General features: G+C 37.4%; 2 protein-coding genes across 6 annotated transcripts in view; both read left to right on the forward strand.

Moving 5' to 3' along the window:
* Positions 1–192: 192 nt before the first annotated feature.
* On the forward strand, positions 193–9,847 carry st6galnac2 (ST6 (alpha-N-acetyl-neuraminyl-2,3-beta-galactosyl-1,3)-N-acetylgalactosaminide alpha-2,6-sialyltransferase 2). The gene is made up of 9 exons (XM_067570788.1): positions 193–489; positions 3,705–3,795; positions 3,929–4,100; positions 5,225–5,378; positions 5,857–5,995; positions 6,087–6,190; positions 7,427–7,507; positions 7,588–7,690; positions 8,682–9,847. Exons 1-9 carry the CDS (start codon positions 389–391, stop codon positions 8,859–8,861), a joined length of 1,125 nt encoding a protein of 374 aa, XP_067426889.1. The 5' UTR covers positions 193–388; the 3' UTR covers positions 8,862–9,847.
* A 1,990-nt stretch (positions 9,848–11,837) lies between these two features.
* The window catches only part of LOC137168655 (caskin-2-like), a 78,483-nt gene continuing 77,051 nt past the window's right edge, over positions 11,838–13,269 (forward strand). For 3 of the 5 annotated variants that reach the window (XM_067571389.1, XM_067571390.1, XM_067571391.1), the window contains exon 1: positions 11,839–12,131. The gene's annotated coding sequence lies outside the window, so the exon portion shown is untranslated. Of the gene's footprint in view, positions 12,132–13,269 lie in introns of all 5 variants that reach the window. The other 2 variants (XM_067571387.1, XM_067571388.1) reach the window with 1 other exon arrangement.

The following is a 13,269-nucleotide window of genomic DNA, read 5'->3' on the forward strand; positions in this document are numbered from 1 at the left end:
GTATACTGTAATGTCATTAACTGTTCAATAATAAATGTTATTACATACCTCAGGTTACTAAAATTATAGGAAACAAGTCCAGAAGGACACGACCTCAGTGACCTCAAACGTAGCTGCTACTGGTCACATTCTTATCAGTGACATCACAGCAGGTGTGTTTGGCCGTGTAATATAATACACAAAAAGAAAATAAACGTCTGCGGGTGTTCCTGTCAAACAGGTTTATTTTCTTTCTCTTGTGAATGCAGGAAAGCTTTTTTCACCTTCTTTCATTCCACTGATTGAAATGGAAATGAGCTGCAGAGTCTCACCTGAACCCACCTGACAGGAAGACAATGAAGGAAGAAGAAGTCCATGTCAGCGATTTTAAAAGCTCCTAAAGGGAATAATGAGAGTGTCCTCCATGAAGTGTGTGTTCCTCCTGCTGGGGACTCTCTTTATCTTTATTTGTACCTTCCTATGGGGACAATACTGCGAGCTGAGCTTCAGGTAGGTGAGCGATCATATCACCTGCTCAGTTATTCAGACTGTTTACGGCTGAGTTACAACCACTAATACAAAGAGACAACCTGATCACATCTCACACAACAGTCAAGAGGTTTTTAATATATATATATATATATATATATATATATATATATATATGCGTGTGTGTGTGTGTATGATATATATAACATATATAATATCTAAATCTTAAAAACCTGGCATTTTAAATATTACTATAAACCTAGAAAACAACTGAAATGTGTCATATGCTTTTCAAAAAATGGTAATTTAATAATAAAAAAGCAGAAATTCTGTGTAAATTACTATATTTTTAATACACTGACCCTAAAGTCATTATATCTTTAATATTTGGTGTATCATAACTCAGCTCCTACAAATTCTAAATATTTAGCAGGATGTTAACTGTGCCCTGAGCAGCACCTGCAGTCTTCCTCTCAAGTCTGACAGGCAAGACCCAGGGCAAGGAAAGTTATTTACCTATTTCTCCTTGTAAAACTGATTTTTTTTATTTTATTATTTATTTTTTTAAAGAAAGATAAATCACACATTTGAGAAGCTGGAATGTTCTTCACAGATTTTAAACTTATTAACTCTTTGCTAACATGTTGATGTTTACAATGTTCACCATCTTATTTTAATGTGCTAACATGCTAACATTTGCTAATTAATACTAAACACAAAGAACAGCTGAGGCTGATGGGGATGTCTTTAGTTTTGCAGGTATTCGCTCATGAAGCAAACAACAAGTCCTCCAAACTATCAAACGATCAAATTTTCGGCTACATGTTTGGTGAAGTGTTTTATTCATTTCAAAGGTGAATAATGTGCACATGCAAACAAAAAAGCAGACTGCAAACTCAACCAGGTACACTCAGCCTTCTTACTTGGTATTTTCATACTTTAGTATCGTTTTTTAAGATTTATACTTTTTCAAAATGATTTATAGTACATATTCATATATTATTATTATATTTATTATTATTATCTGATATTTTCAGTATTTTATTATACATATAAGTATTTTATACTTTGTGCAATTTAACATGTGTTTTTTTGTGCACCGGGACCAGGTAATGTTAATTTCATTCCTTTACATGTACAACTTGTTGGAATCACAATAAAACTTTGAAATCCTGAAATTTATTCATGCAACAATTTGAGCTGTAAGCTCTTCATCATTCAAACATTCATAAGAACAAGAAACAGATAGAAGGAGACGTCTTGTGTCCAGCAGGAAAACTTATGAGATTAAATATATTTGCATATTTTTTGATTCTGGATTTTTAATGAAGGAGAAGGAACAGATGATTAGAAGATAATTCAACTTTTTTTGTGGAAAAACTATATCAGACACAAATTATTATTCAAATTAGAGTATTTTATACATCTTAAAACATGTCTGAAGGGGATCTTTAAACTCCAAATTATTTCATATCAGGACATTATAATTGTGAGTCAAACAAGTGTTTCCCCCTTGTGAGTAAAGGCAGAGATGATCTATTCATGACACGTAAGGCAGCTCTGAACTTGTAAATTTCATTTGAATCTGTTCGTACAAGTGCTTGTTGCACAAGGCCCATTGTTCTGTTGTTCTTGGGAGGAACAGACTCTAATCTCAGTATAGTAATAGTTAACTTATGAATCAGATTTCATAACAATCCATCTGATAGTAAACGAGATATTTCAGTCTGAACCAAAGTGTCTTTGATAGCAAACGGTTGAGAGAAGACGGGAAATGAGGGGGGGGCAACATGTAAAGGTCCCCAGCCAGACTTTAACTGGATGTTGTGGTATGTTAGACCACCTGGATGCCCTTAAAAACGTAACCTTCAGTCACAGCTCAACAGTTTAACCAGACTGCAGAGTGGAGCCACGTGTTGCTTGATTGGACAGATTCCTGCTGCTGTTCTGTTTAATGATTCAACTGAGGAGATTAACAATGTGTCACTGGAGTTACATATTGATGGTTAACTGTGGACACTGTGCAAACACCCAACCCCAGACAGGTATGTGGAAGACAAAACAACAAACACAGGAAACAAAAGACTCCCTATAATATTAATGATTTTGAGCTTCAAAGTTTTACCGTATAGCCATGGCCAAAAGTTTTGAGAATGACACAAATATTAATTTTCTTTCAAAGAAACACATGCAGTCATCATTGCTTTGCACAAAAATGGCTTCACAGGCAAGGACCATTTATCAGATCATCAAGAACGTCAAGGAGAGAGGTTCAACTGTTGTGAAGAAGGCCTCAGGGCACCCAAGAAAGTCCAGCAAGCGCCAAGACCATCTCCTAAAGTTGATTCAGCCGCAGGATCAGGGCACCACCAGTGCAGAGCTTGCTCAGGAATGGCAGCAGGCAGGTGTGAGTACATCTGCACGCACAGTGAGGTGAAGACTTTTGGAGGATGGCCCGGTGTCAAGAAGGGCAGCAAAGAAGCCACTTCTCTCCAGGAAAAACATGAGGGACAGACTGATATTCTGCAAAAGGTACAGGGATTGGACTGCTGAGGACTGGGGTAAAGTCATTGGGGCATCCGGAAAAAAGCTTGTCCGGAGAAGAAAAGGTGAGCGCTACCATCAGTCCTGTGTCATGCCAACAGTAAAGCATCCTGAGACCATTCATGCGTGGGGTTGCTTCTCAGCCAAGAGAGGGGGCTCACTCACAATTTTGCCTAAGAACACAGCCATGAATAAAGAATGGTACCAAAACATCCTCAGAGAGCAACTTCTCCCAACAATCCAAGAACAGTTTGGTGATGAACAATACCTTTTCCAGCATGATGGAGCACCTTGCCATAAGGCAAAAGTGATAACTAAGTGGTTCGGGGAACAAAACATCGAAATTTTGGGTCCATGGCCAGGAAACTCCCCAGACCTTAATCCCATTGAGAACTTGTGGTCGATCCTCAAGCAACAAACAAAAACCCACAAGTTCTGACAAACTCCAAGCATTGATTATGTAAGAATGGGCTGCCATTAGTCAGGTTGTGGCCTAGAAGTTAATTGACAGCATGCCAGTCAACACTACAAACATTGACTCTTAGCATAAACTTAATGTAATTGTCAATAAAAGCCTTTGACGCTTATTAAATGCTTGTAATTATACTTCAGTATACCATAGTAACATCTGAAAAAATGAACAATGCTGACTGTCAGCGTTTGGTCATGTTGGATGTGTTCTGTGATGTCAGTAAGCAGACAGCATGGGGCAGCATCGAGACTCTAGATGAGGATCAGGTGGACTGGAGGCTCCTCACAGATACTGAAGAAGAAGAAAAACCAGTGAGTTATCTGCATAGAATTGACAAGAAGTAATTTTATTTTTCATCATTACTTTAGTGCCCAGACACAATTAAAGGCTCAGTTCACTCAAATCACATCAACAGAGTCATGTGTGAACCTCTTGTTTCTTCAGACAGAAGCTCCGTGTTCTCTGAGGAAGGCAGTGAGGAACGATCTTCTCCTCAGCAGCAGGTTCAGCTTCTCGGTGCCAGTGCTTCAGCGGAAGAGGAGCTTCTCCAAACCGGCCAGAGAAGAACTGAAGAAGCGGGCGCCGCCGTACGGCTGGAAGGGACTTCCTGTTGACGGTAAACACTCCTCCTGACCTCAAGGAGACAACTTAGATATTGTATAACCTTTATTTCAGTAGGTGTTCTCAATGAGATCTGTTATTAAAGAGACACTAAAATACATTGTGCAGGTCCATTTAGTAGCTGTTCTGCAGCTTTTGATTGTATATCATGATCTTCATGAGCAGAAGAATTTGTCTTTAACTACAGATGTTCAAATTTCCATTTTTTTCTGAGCACTTTAAAGATTTTCCATCTGTGTTTGGTTTTAAAATAAAGACATCAGCAAAATGTCACAGATTACTACAATAGATTTTAGCCAAACATGAACTTTTTATTTGCATTAAAGGGTGAGTTCACTCAAAAAACAAAAGGTTTTATTTGTGAAATAAAATTGTCTTCTCAGTGATGTTGACAGATGTCATCTCTGCCTGGATGATGGTCACAGGTCAACATTTTTTTGAATGAATGAAGCCACGTTTATATATTTATTTATATATGGCTCTGCAGTGGGAGGGAGAGGTCGGGGTGGATGGGGTGGCGTACAAGATGCAGGACTCTGGTTCACATCCTGACAACAATTATATCAACATTCTTTCATTGTAGATCTGAGAAAGTGAGACATTAGTGTCTGAACAGGAGTTTGTTCATGTTTGGGGTTCAGACTAAAACGTCTTGGTCATGATCAGCTGACTGTCAATAAACTGCACTATAGCAGGTTTGGGTTTAAGGACTTGTTGCTATGACAACAGTTCCAGATTAATTTTAAACCAGTTTCGATGGACCAAAAAATCCAGACTCATGTGAAATAGTTATTATTCTAATCTGGATAACTCAGTTATCCACGTATAAAGAACAGGGCCCTGGACTTCTTCTGTTTGTTTGTTTGTTTGTTTGTTTGTTATTTCAGTGGTGTGACCCTGTTAAACTGTATTTATGGTTCAAAAGAATTTAAAATCTGTGTTTTCTTACAGAGCTTCTTTTCATAACTTGTCCAAAACTTTTACACCAAAATTGTATTAAAAAGTTTGTTATATGCAACACCTGCAGGAAATAAGTGCAGATTTTATCACTAAGAGACTGTTTGGATTGTAGATGAAAGATAAACTCACATTTATATGTATATATTCTCTGTTCCTCAGTGGTCAACTCCACGCTCACCCTCCTACACAGCTCTCGTCTCTTTGATCGAGGCTCACCTGGCAGGTGTGTCCGCTGCGCTGTGGTGGGAAACGGCGGCATCCTCCGAGGCTCCCGGCAGGGGAAGAACATCGACAGTCATGACTTCGTCTTCAGGTGAGACTGAACACACCTGGAGCCTCCAGACGTTCAAACAGCACTCCTTCTCTGTCTTTATGGTTGAAATGAATTATTATTTATTATTATTGATCATCTATTAATCTAATCTATTAATCTAACATCAGAAAAGAGTGAAACATGCCTGTCACAATATCCTAGAGCATCTGGTGATATAAGAACTACAGTTCAAACCCCAAAATATTCAATTTACTATGAAGTAAGACCAAGAAAAGCTGTAAACCTCAAACTGTCAAATATTTGATGCATTTTTGTTTGAAAAATAACTAAAATGATTAATTGATTATCAAAATAGTTGCTGCTTAATTGTCTCTCTGTCAACTAATTGATTAATCGACTAATCGTTGCAGTTTTTGCTGTTTTTAAATCATCTTTTAATCACATGTAATGCTGAGCCGTCTGCAATCAACTGACATGACCTTGATTTCCTACTTTTCCTTCACCTCCTGGTCCTCAGGGTTAACGGAGCGGTGATCAGAGGCTTTGAGGAAGACGTGGGGACGAAGATTTCCTTCTATGGATTCACCACAAACACCATGAAGAACGCTCTGAGCTGGTACCTCAGAGATGGCTTCACCAGAGTCCCTCAGAGGCCGGTGAGAAACAACCAGAGCGACAAACCTCAGAAAGACTTTATTCTCCTGCTGTGAGTTTATTTCTCTCTGTCTGTGTCTTCTTCTTCTCCAGGACATTAAATACATCTTCATCCCATCAGACCTCAGAGACTACGTGATGATGGCAGCTGCCATTCAGGATCGGACTGTCCGCTCCGGCAAAGACAGGGGGGACAGGTGAGAGCTGCAGTCTTGTCAAAGAACAAGGAAACAGGATTTTAATGACCATGATCTATGCAGGGAGCTGACAGATCCACTGTTACTTCTTCCCTGCTGTGAGTCGCTCTCACATTTCCTTTTATTGCATTTTGAGTCAATAGTTAACATCGTCAACACAAGAAATTAAGCAATTGTAGTCTGCATGCTAAGTTAGCTTCTGATTCAGTCGTTAAGGGGAACCTAAATGACAGTATTGAGTGACAGTCAGGTGTCCATATGAACAGTGAAAGAGGTTTTCCTCGATGTAATCATTCCTCCTGTTCACACTGGATATTAAAAGATCCTTCAAATGTGCTTTCAATGGAAGTGATGGAGGCCAAAATCCACAGTGTGTCCACACAGTCATTTAAAAGTCTCTGTGAAGCTTATATTCAGCTTCAGCAGTCTGAGTTAGTCATATCAAGTGGATATCTGACACATTTACAGTCTTTTTAGCATCAAATTCTCTCTTTGTGTTTCCTCGGACAGTGTTTCCCCGTTGAGCTGCGGTGGAAGTATAGTAACAAAAAGAGGAACTTTGGCACTAAAAAGACTGTAACGTTGAAAGATATCTACTTGATTTGACTCATTTGGACGCTGAAGCTTCATATTAGCTTCAGATAAACTTTTGGACTGTGGATTTTGTCCTCCATCACTTCCATTGTAAGGTCATTATGAAGGGATCTTCTAATGGTCAGTATGAACAGGAGGAATGATTACAGCAAGAAAAACTGACTGTTGTTTTGAAGACAGAGTTGGAAAATTGTGAATCCCTCCTTTAAAAACAGAGAGAAAGAAAAACAACTCAAAAAAGAAGAAAAACCAACAAACATTCTTTCCTCTGTGCCTACACTTGAAATCAATTTATTTTAAGGATAATCATCAATTAATCAACCAGTGTGTGCACAGTATGTATGTATTTACACTCAAGGAAAAAAACACACTATGTCCACTCATAAAAATCATAAAAACAAATAAGAAAAAATAAATAAAACCAACAAACATCACAGTGAAAAGGATTTCTTTCACTCTCTGTCTGTGCTGTAACACCGTGTTTGGCCTGCAGATGGCAGCACAAGGCTTAAAGACTCAGCAGCTTTCTTTGTGAAATAAGTTTGGTAGTTTTTTCTCTTGTTTCGGCTCCTCTCAGTCTTGCAGTAACAGTAGAAGTAAAGGTTGATGTTACTTATGAAGGTTCTGTGTCTCGTCCAACAGGCCCTGGAAGTATTTCGGCCACAAATCAGCTGAAAGCTTCAAGATTCTTCACCCAGGTTTTATTTCCTACGTGACTCACAGGTGATATTTTCATTCATGAGTCTGTTTACAGAAATGAAGAGTCATGTTTGTAACTTAATTATTTTGGGGTTATTTCTCAGTTTCCTGTCGTCTCCTCTGCTGACCGACATCAGGAGTCGTCACCTGTACATGCCGAGCACCGGAGCCCTGATGCTGCTGACCGCCGTGCACACCTGTGACCAGGTCAGCACACACACACCTGGTTTCACCTGCTTCTCTGAGCCTGATGTTGGTGATCCTGGTGACTGAATATCAGGAAGTTGGTTATTAACTGATTCTGAGTTTGTGTGTTAACATGAGAGACGCAGAATTCTTAATAACATGTAACATACACATATTAATATTAAGGCTACAGTTTTAATGTAGGAATGACAGCGGTGGAAAGTAACTAAGTGCTGTACTCGAGTACAGTTTTGAGGTACTTGTACTAGGGGTGTGCCCGAATACAAATACATTATTCGGCAAAGCACAAATAGTGTTTTTTGTTTGGTTTTTTTGGTTTTTTTTTTTACGAATATTTGTTTCATACAAATATTTTTTAAATTATTTGTTTTTGGGAAGAAAAAAAAAAACATGTTAACTTCCACTCCACTACATTTCAGGAAATATTGTACTTAACTAAAGTTGCAACGATTAGTTGATTAATCAATCAGTTGATTAACAGAAAATTCATAAATTCATTCATTCAATGCAACTATTTTGATAATAGATTGATAAATTTTAGTAATTTTTTTAAAGCAAAGATGCCAAGAATTTGCTGATCGCAACTTTTCAGTTTTGGTGATGTGAAGCTTTTCTCATATATTATAACAAATTAATATTATTATTATAATTATATGACAGTAAACTGAATATGTTTGGATTTTTAACTGAGAAATTATAAAGAGCGTTTTTTACTATTTTCTGACATTTTATAGACAAAATGATTGATTGAGAAAATAATCGGCCGTTAGTTTCAGTCCTAAACTTAACCAACCCAACCTAAACATTGACAATTGTATCAAAAAATATTGTAACATCCACTTTTATACCATTAATAGTTAAATAGTATCTGGATTAAAATCTGTTCAAATTAAGGACAGGATGGCAGCTGGGGCCTTTGGGGCTCCTGGAGGTCCAGGGGGCCCCGCTGTTAATCCAGCCGTGTCTGATGGACGTTGTGTCTCTCCTGCAGGTTTCTGCGTACGGCTTCATCACCAGGAACTACGCAGCGTTCTCCGATCATTACTTCGACTCTGCGAGGAAACCTCTGAGGTTCTACGCCAACCACGACCTGCAGATGGAGAGCCGGCTGTGGGAGGCGCTGCACCGCCGGGGCGTCCTCCGGTTGTACCAGAGGACCTCACGGAGCTGACGGAGGACAGGAGGAGCAACGTCAGTTCATATCTCAGTCAGGTGTCTGCAGCCTGCTCCAGATTTAACTGCACACAAGAAGCTTGAATTCTGCTGAGGAGCCAAAACTTTCCAAACATTTTTCAGGCCAAATACATATATATATATATATATACACACATATTTAAAAGTGATGTGAAGCTGTAAAAAGCAGCATTCTGGGTTTGATTAATTGACGTTTGAATGTTTTAATTAATAAATAATAAAATTGTCACTTTTGAGGATTAAAGGTGGAAATTACAGGTTTTCCTTTTAATACCAGGAAACACATCGTCACTCTCCAATGAAACTGTTTGTTTTGTTTGTTTTTTGGGATTTAATATTTCCTCCTGCTTCTTGAGCTAAATAAACAATATAAAAACATTTTGGATTATCTGAAAATAACTTGTCACAAAGCTGAAAGGCCTGAATTATATTAGAAATGTATGTTAAGACCATTTTTTATGACACATTTTGCACTCTGAGCATCTTCAGCCGACATTATTTTATATAGGTGATGTTTTATATTGTACAAAGCAGCAGATTCTTTGTTGTTTTTTTGCACTTATATTTAATCACAAGTATCACTTTGAGTAAACATTTTGATTATTTGAGCATTTTCTTGATTCTTCTCTCACATAAAAGTAACAATAAAGTTTTAATAATAGAGGAATTATATATTAAATATATATTTAAATCCAACATCAAGATTTTATTAAGACTACTGTGTGTAAAAGCTCACAGAATATGATCAAGTCTTAAAAGTGAAAACAGCTGTCGCGTATAAACATATTGAAATAATCATTAAAGCTCCACTAATCAATATTTTTATGGATCAATTTAATATGGCAGAAGCTGTTGATAGTGTTGGATGTTGTTGTTTATCGCTTATTGTTGTTGTTTATTGTTTTATGTGCTAATCTGATGCCTCCAGCTGGAAAAAAGTCAATAAATGTTGTTTTAAATGAAGTGATTTTTTAAAAATATATTTAAAAAAACGGATTTAAAATGATCTCTTTTTTTTGGAGGAGGAGAGAGATTATTGTGGGAGGGTCCAGATTATTTCTGTTAAAATCCTCACTGAGAGGCAGATTAAACAGGAAACAGCGTGTTGATTCTTCAACATAAAAGCATGTTGAAGAAGCGCGTTGCATTTCTGTATCTGTCAGAATATTTATGTATTTATATTATTTAATATTTACTGACGTAAACAGTTTTTATTTGAGTTGTTTTTCACATAATACATGAAAGCCCACAATAAGGTATTTCAGTGAATAATCTCACCAGAGCAACAACAACCAATCAAAGTAAAGACTCAAATAATGTGGAAGAAAAATAAATATAAACATTAAATAATGATCAGATTTATTTGGCCAACAGACAGAAACAGTTCACAAAGCAAACTGTAAAAGTAAGATATAAAGCCAATAATATATATTTATAAACAAGAAATAACAATAAAAATAATAACTTGTGTGGAGATTTGTTCATCCAGAAGGGAACTTTTACATTTCTGTGTTTTAAAGCTGGTGACTGGATGATAGACGGACTGTTTCAGTGTCAGTGCAGCAAACTCACCGACTAAAACTGAAAACTCTCATAGGAACCTTATTAACAACCATCAACTACCTGCCTGTAACTGTTTGAAGTGACCTCAGTGATTCTCCAAGAATCTTAAATAAAGGTTGAAAGAAAGAAAAACCTCAGCAGTTCAAGTTTGGAATAAGTTTTTAAAGAAACTAAATTACACGCCAAATCAAAACTATTTCCTACAAATCATAACGTTTGTTAAAAGTTGAGATTGAACGTAGGGCTGCAGCTAATGATTATAGTCATTATTGGATAATTATCTCTTGATCATTCGTTTTGTCTCAAAAAAATGGCCGTTATAATGTCTGAGAGCTCGTGATGACGTCTTCAGATATTTTGTTTTGTTTCCTCGATCGACAAAAATCCAAAAAATATTCAGTTTACTATCAAATCTTCACAGTTGCAACCAGCAAATATTTAACAAGTTGAAGATTTGACACAATGGATAATATAACAAGCTTTTAAAATACAACACATTGTTAAAGATGAAACCAGTGGTTTCCAACCTTTTTGTCTTTTGACGTCTTACAAAAAGCAGTGTGTAGTCGGGGTCACATTTCACATGTCTATGAGTTGTTAACAGCTCCACCAAATAGTGATTTTTCCCTCTAAACTTCTCACATGCTTTCATTTCAATAAATGTTCAAATGATCCAATATTTCAGCAAAAATCAAAGATTAGAGAAAAAGTCCAAAAACTGAAAACAGATTTGTGTATCAGAACTTTGTTTTTTCTTCTTTCCTCTCCCATTAATCATCTCACCACCCCTCAGATTTATCTGCTGACCCTTTGGAGGGGCCCGACCCCTAGGTTGGGAACCACTGGACTAAACTAGCTAACTGTATATAAAGTAGTGTAAACTAGCTCCACCTCCAGCAGCTACAACAGTAACATGCTGCTCTAACACTGATGCTTCACTATTAATAATCTAATGATGTCATATATAATAATATATCAGTCAGAGGGACCAAACCACTACTTTTACTGCAATACTTTAACTACATCAAGCTCATAATACTTATGTACTTTTACTGCAATACTTTAACTACATCAAGCTCATAATACTTATGTACTTTTACTGCAATACTTTAACTACATCAAGCTCATAATACTTATGTACTTTTACTGCAATACTTTAACTACATCAAGCTCATAATACTTATGTACTTTTACTGCAATACTTTAACTACATCAAGCTCATAATACTTATGTACTTTTACTGCAGTAAAGGATCTGAGTACTTCTGACCCCTGTTGTAAGATTTTGTCGATATTGGTTGATAAAGTTTCATTTGAAAGTTTGAGCCGGATGTTGCGTGTGGTGTTGCGGGTAACTTGACACCTGTCCCGCATCCTGCAGCCCGCAGCGGGGAGAATGAGGCATTCACGGCGCGGAGGGAAACGCAGCAGCAGCAGCAGCGGCGGCGGCGGCGGCTGACCGACTGCGACACCAAAGTTCCTAAAATACATAAAGTTTTAATGGAAGTTCTGCGCGGAGGTGAAACCAGACTGTTCTGCTGTCGGAGAGTAAAACTCATGGAATAGGAAACCCGATTTTTATGGAATATTAACACAAGGAATACTTTCCCAGCTCTTCCTGTAAACTGCCACCGTGGTCCGCTGGAAACAGGGTGAAAACTTTCTGACGTATTTGAGTAAAAAAGGTGAGTCTTATATGGATTTAACCCTCTAACAGGTATATATTCAGTAAAAAGGTTTTTACAGGTGTGTAAACAAACTTGGGTACAAAGGTCAGCGGCGGTGTGAAGCCATCTCCCGGCTGTTTACATACCGACTGCAGCCCGTTGTTTCTCCGGTGTTACACCGTGTTTGGTGACCTGCAGTGTTGGAAGAAGAACTCACATCATTCACTTAAAGTCCTCCTCCACTCAAAATGATATGTTTTCTTCTTCCTCTTCCTTCAGTAGGATGTTGTTCTCTTCTCCAGGGTTCCCACGGTCATGTAAAAACCTGGAATGGTCATAGAAATTATATTATGGGTCCTTGAAAAGTCATGGAACAGTTTTGAAATGTTATCTGTGAAAGTGTGTGGAGACCCTGTTTGTTTTCACATCATCTGCTGAAGCTCACTGACAGTTTATAGTTTGAAGCCAGACATGATAAGATGTTTATTGTCCCTCCTGTGAAATTCTTTGGCTGAGATGCTCCATTACAGACGCAGTAAATACGTTTATATAAAGCATATAAATATAAAAACAGAATATAAAAAGCAATAAATGTGTGATGTGGAAACCTGAAGCCTCCAGAGCACAAACACTGAGACTTTACAGTGAAGGAGGAGACATATTGTGTCCAGCAGGAAAACTTCAGAAATGAAAATATATTTACATATTTATAGATTCTTTAATGAGGGAGAAGAACCAAACATATCAGACACACATTATTGTTCCAAGAAGATTACACCAAAATGTAAAAATACTTCATTTGAAATCCTACTTAAGTAAGAGTATAGAAGTACTACCAACTAAATTTACTTAAAGTACTAAAGTAAAGTATTAATTTGGCAGGAAATGGGTCTGTGACTCATATATGAAATAAATCAATGCAGAAGCAGCGTGTTATTGTCATATCTTGTAAGAAATGATCTCATAGTTACAAGATAGTTTTCTCTTCATGAACATAAAGTCAGTAATGCATCCAAATCAGAATATGTCACGCAGTCCAAATACTATGGAACGATCAAAGTAAAGCAACCAGTAAAGTAAAACATTTGCAGCGGCTGCACAGCTGAAGTTCCTCATCAGGAAACATCAGAATACAGTGAAACACCTCAGAAATCTG

The sequence above is a fragment of the Thunnus thynnus genome, chromosome 17, assembly GCF_963924715.1.
Source record: "Thunnus thynnus chromosome 17, fThuThy2.1, whole genome shotgun sequence".
Lineage (NCBI taxonomy): Eukaryota > Metazoa > Chordata > Actinopteri > Scombriformes > Scombridae > Thunnus > Thunnus thynnus.

What these genes read in the sequence shown, in the direction of transcription:
- st6galnac2 (XM_067570788.1), top strand. Translation starts at nt 389, where the DNA reads ATGAGAGTGTCCTCCATGAAGTGTGTGTTCCTCCTGCTGGGGACTCTC. An exon ending in GAAGGGACTTCCTGTTGACG is followed by an intron (nt 4,101 to 5,224) that starts GTAAACACTCCT and finishes TCTGTTCCTCAG; the next exon opens with TGGTCAACTCCACGCTCACC. An exon ending in CCGTGCACACCTGTGACCAG is followed by an intron (nt 7,691 to 8,681) that starts GTCAGCACACAC and finishes TCTCTCCTGCAG; the next exon opens with GTTTCTGCGTACGGCTTCAT.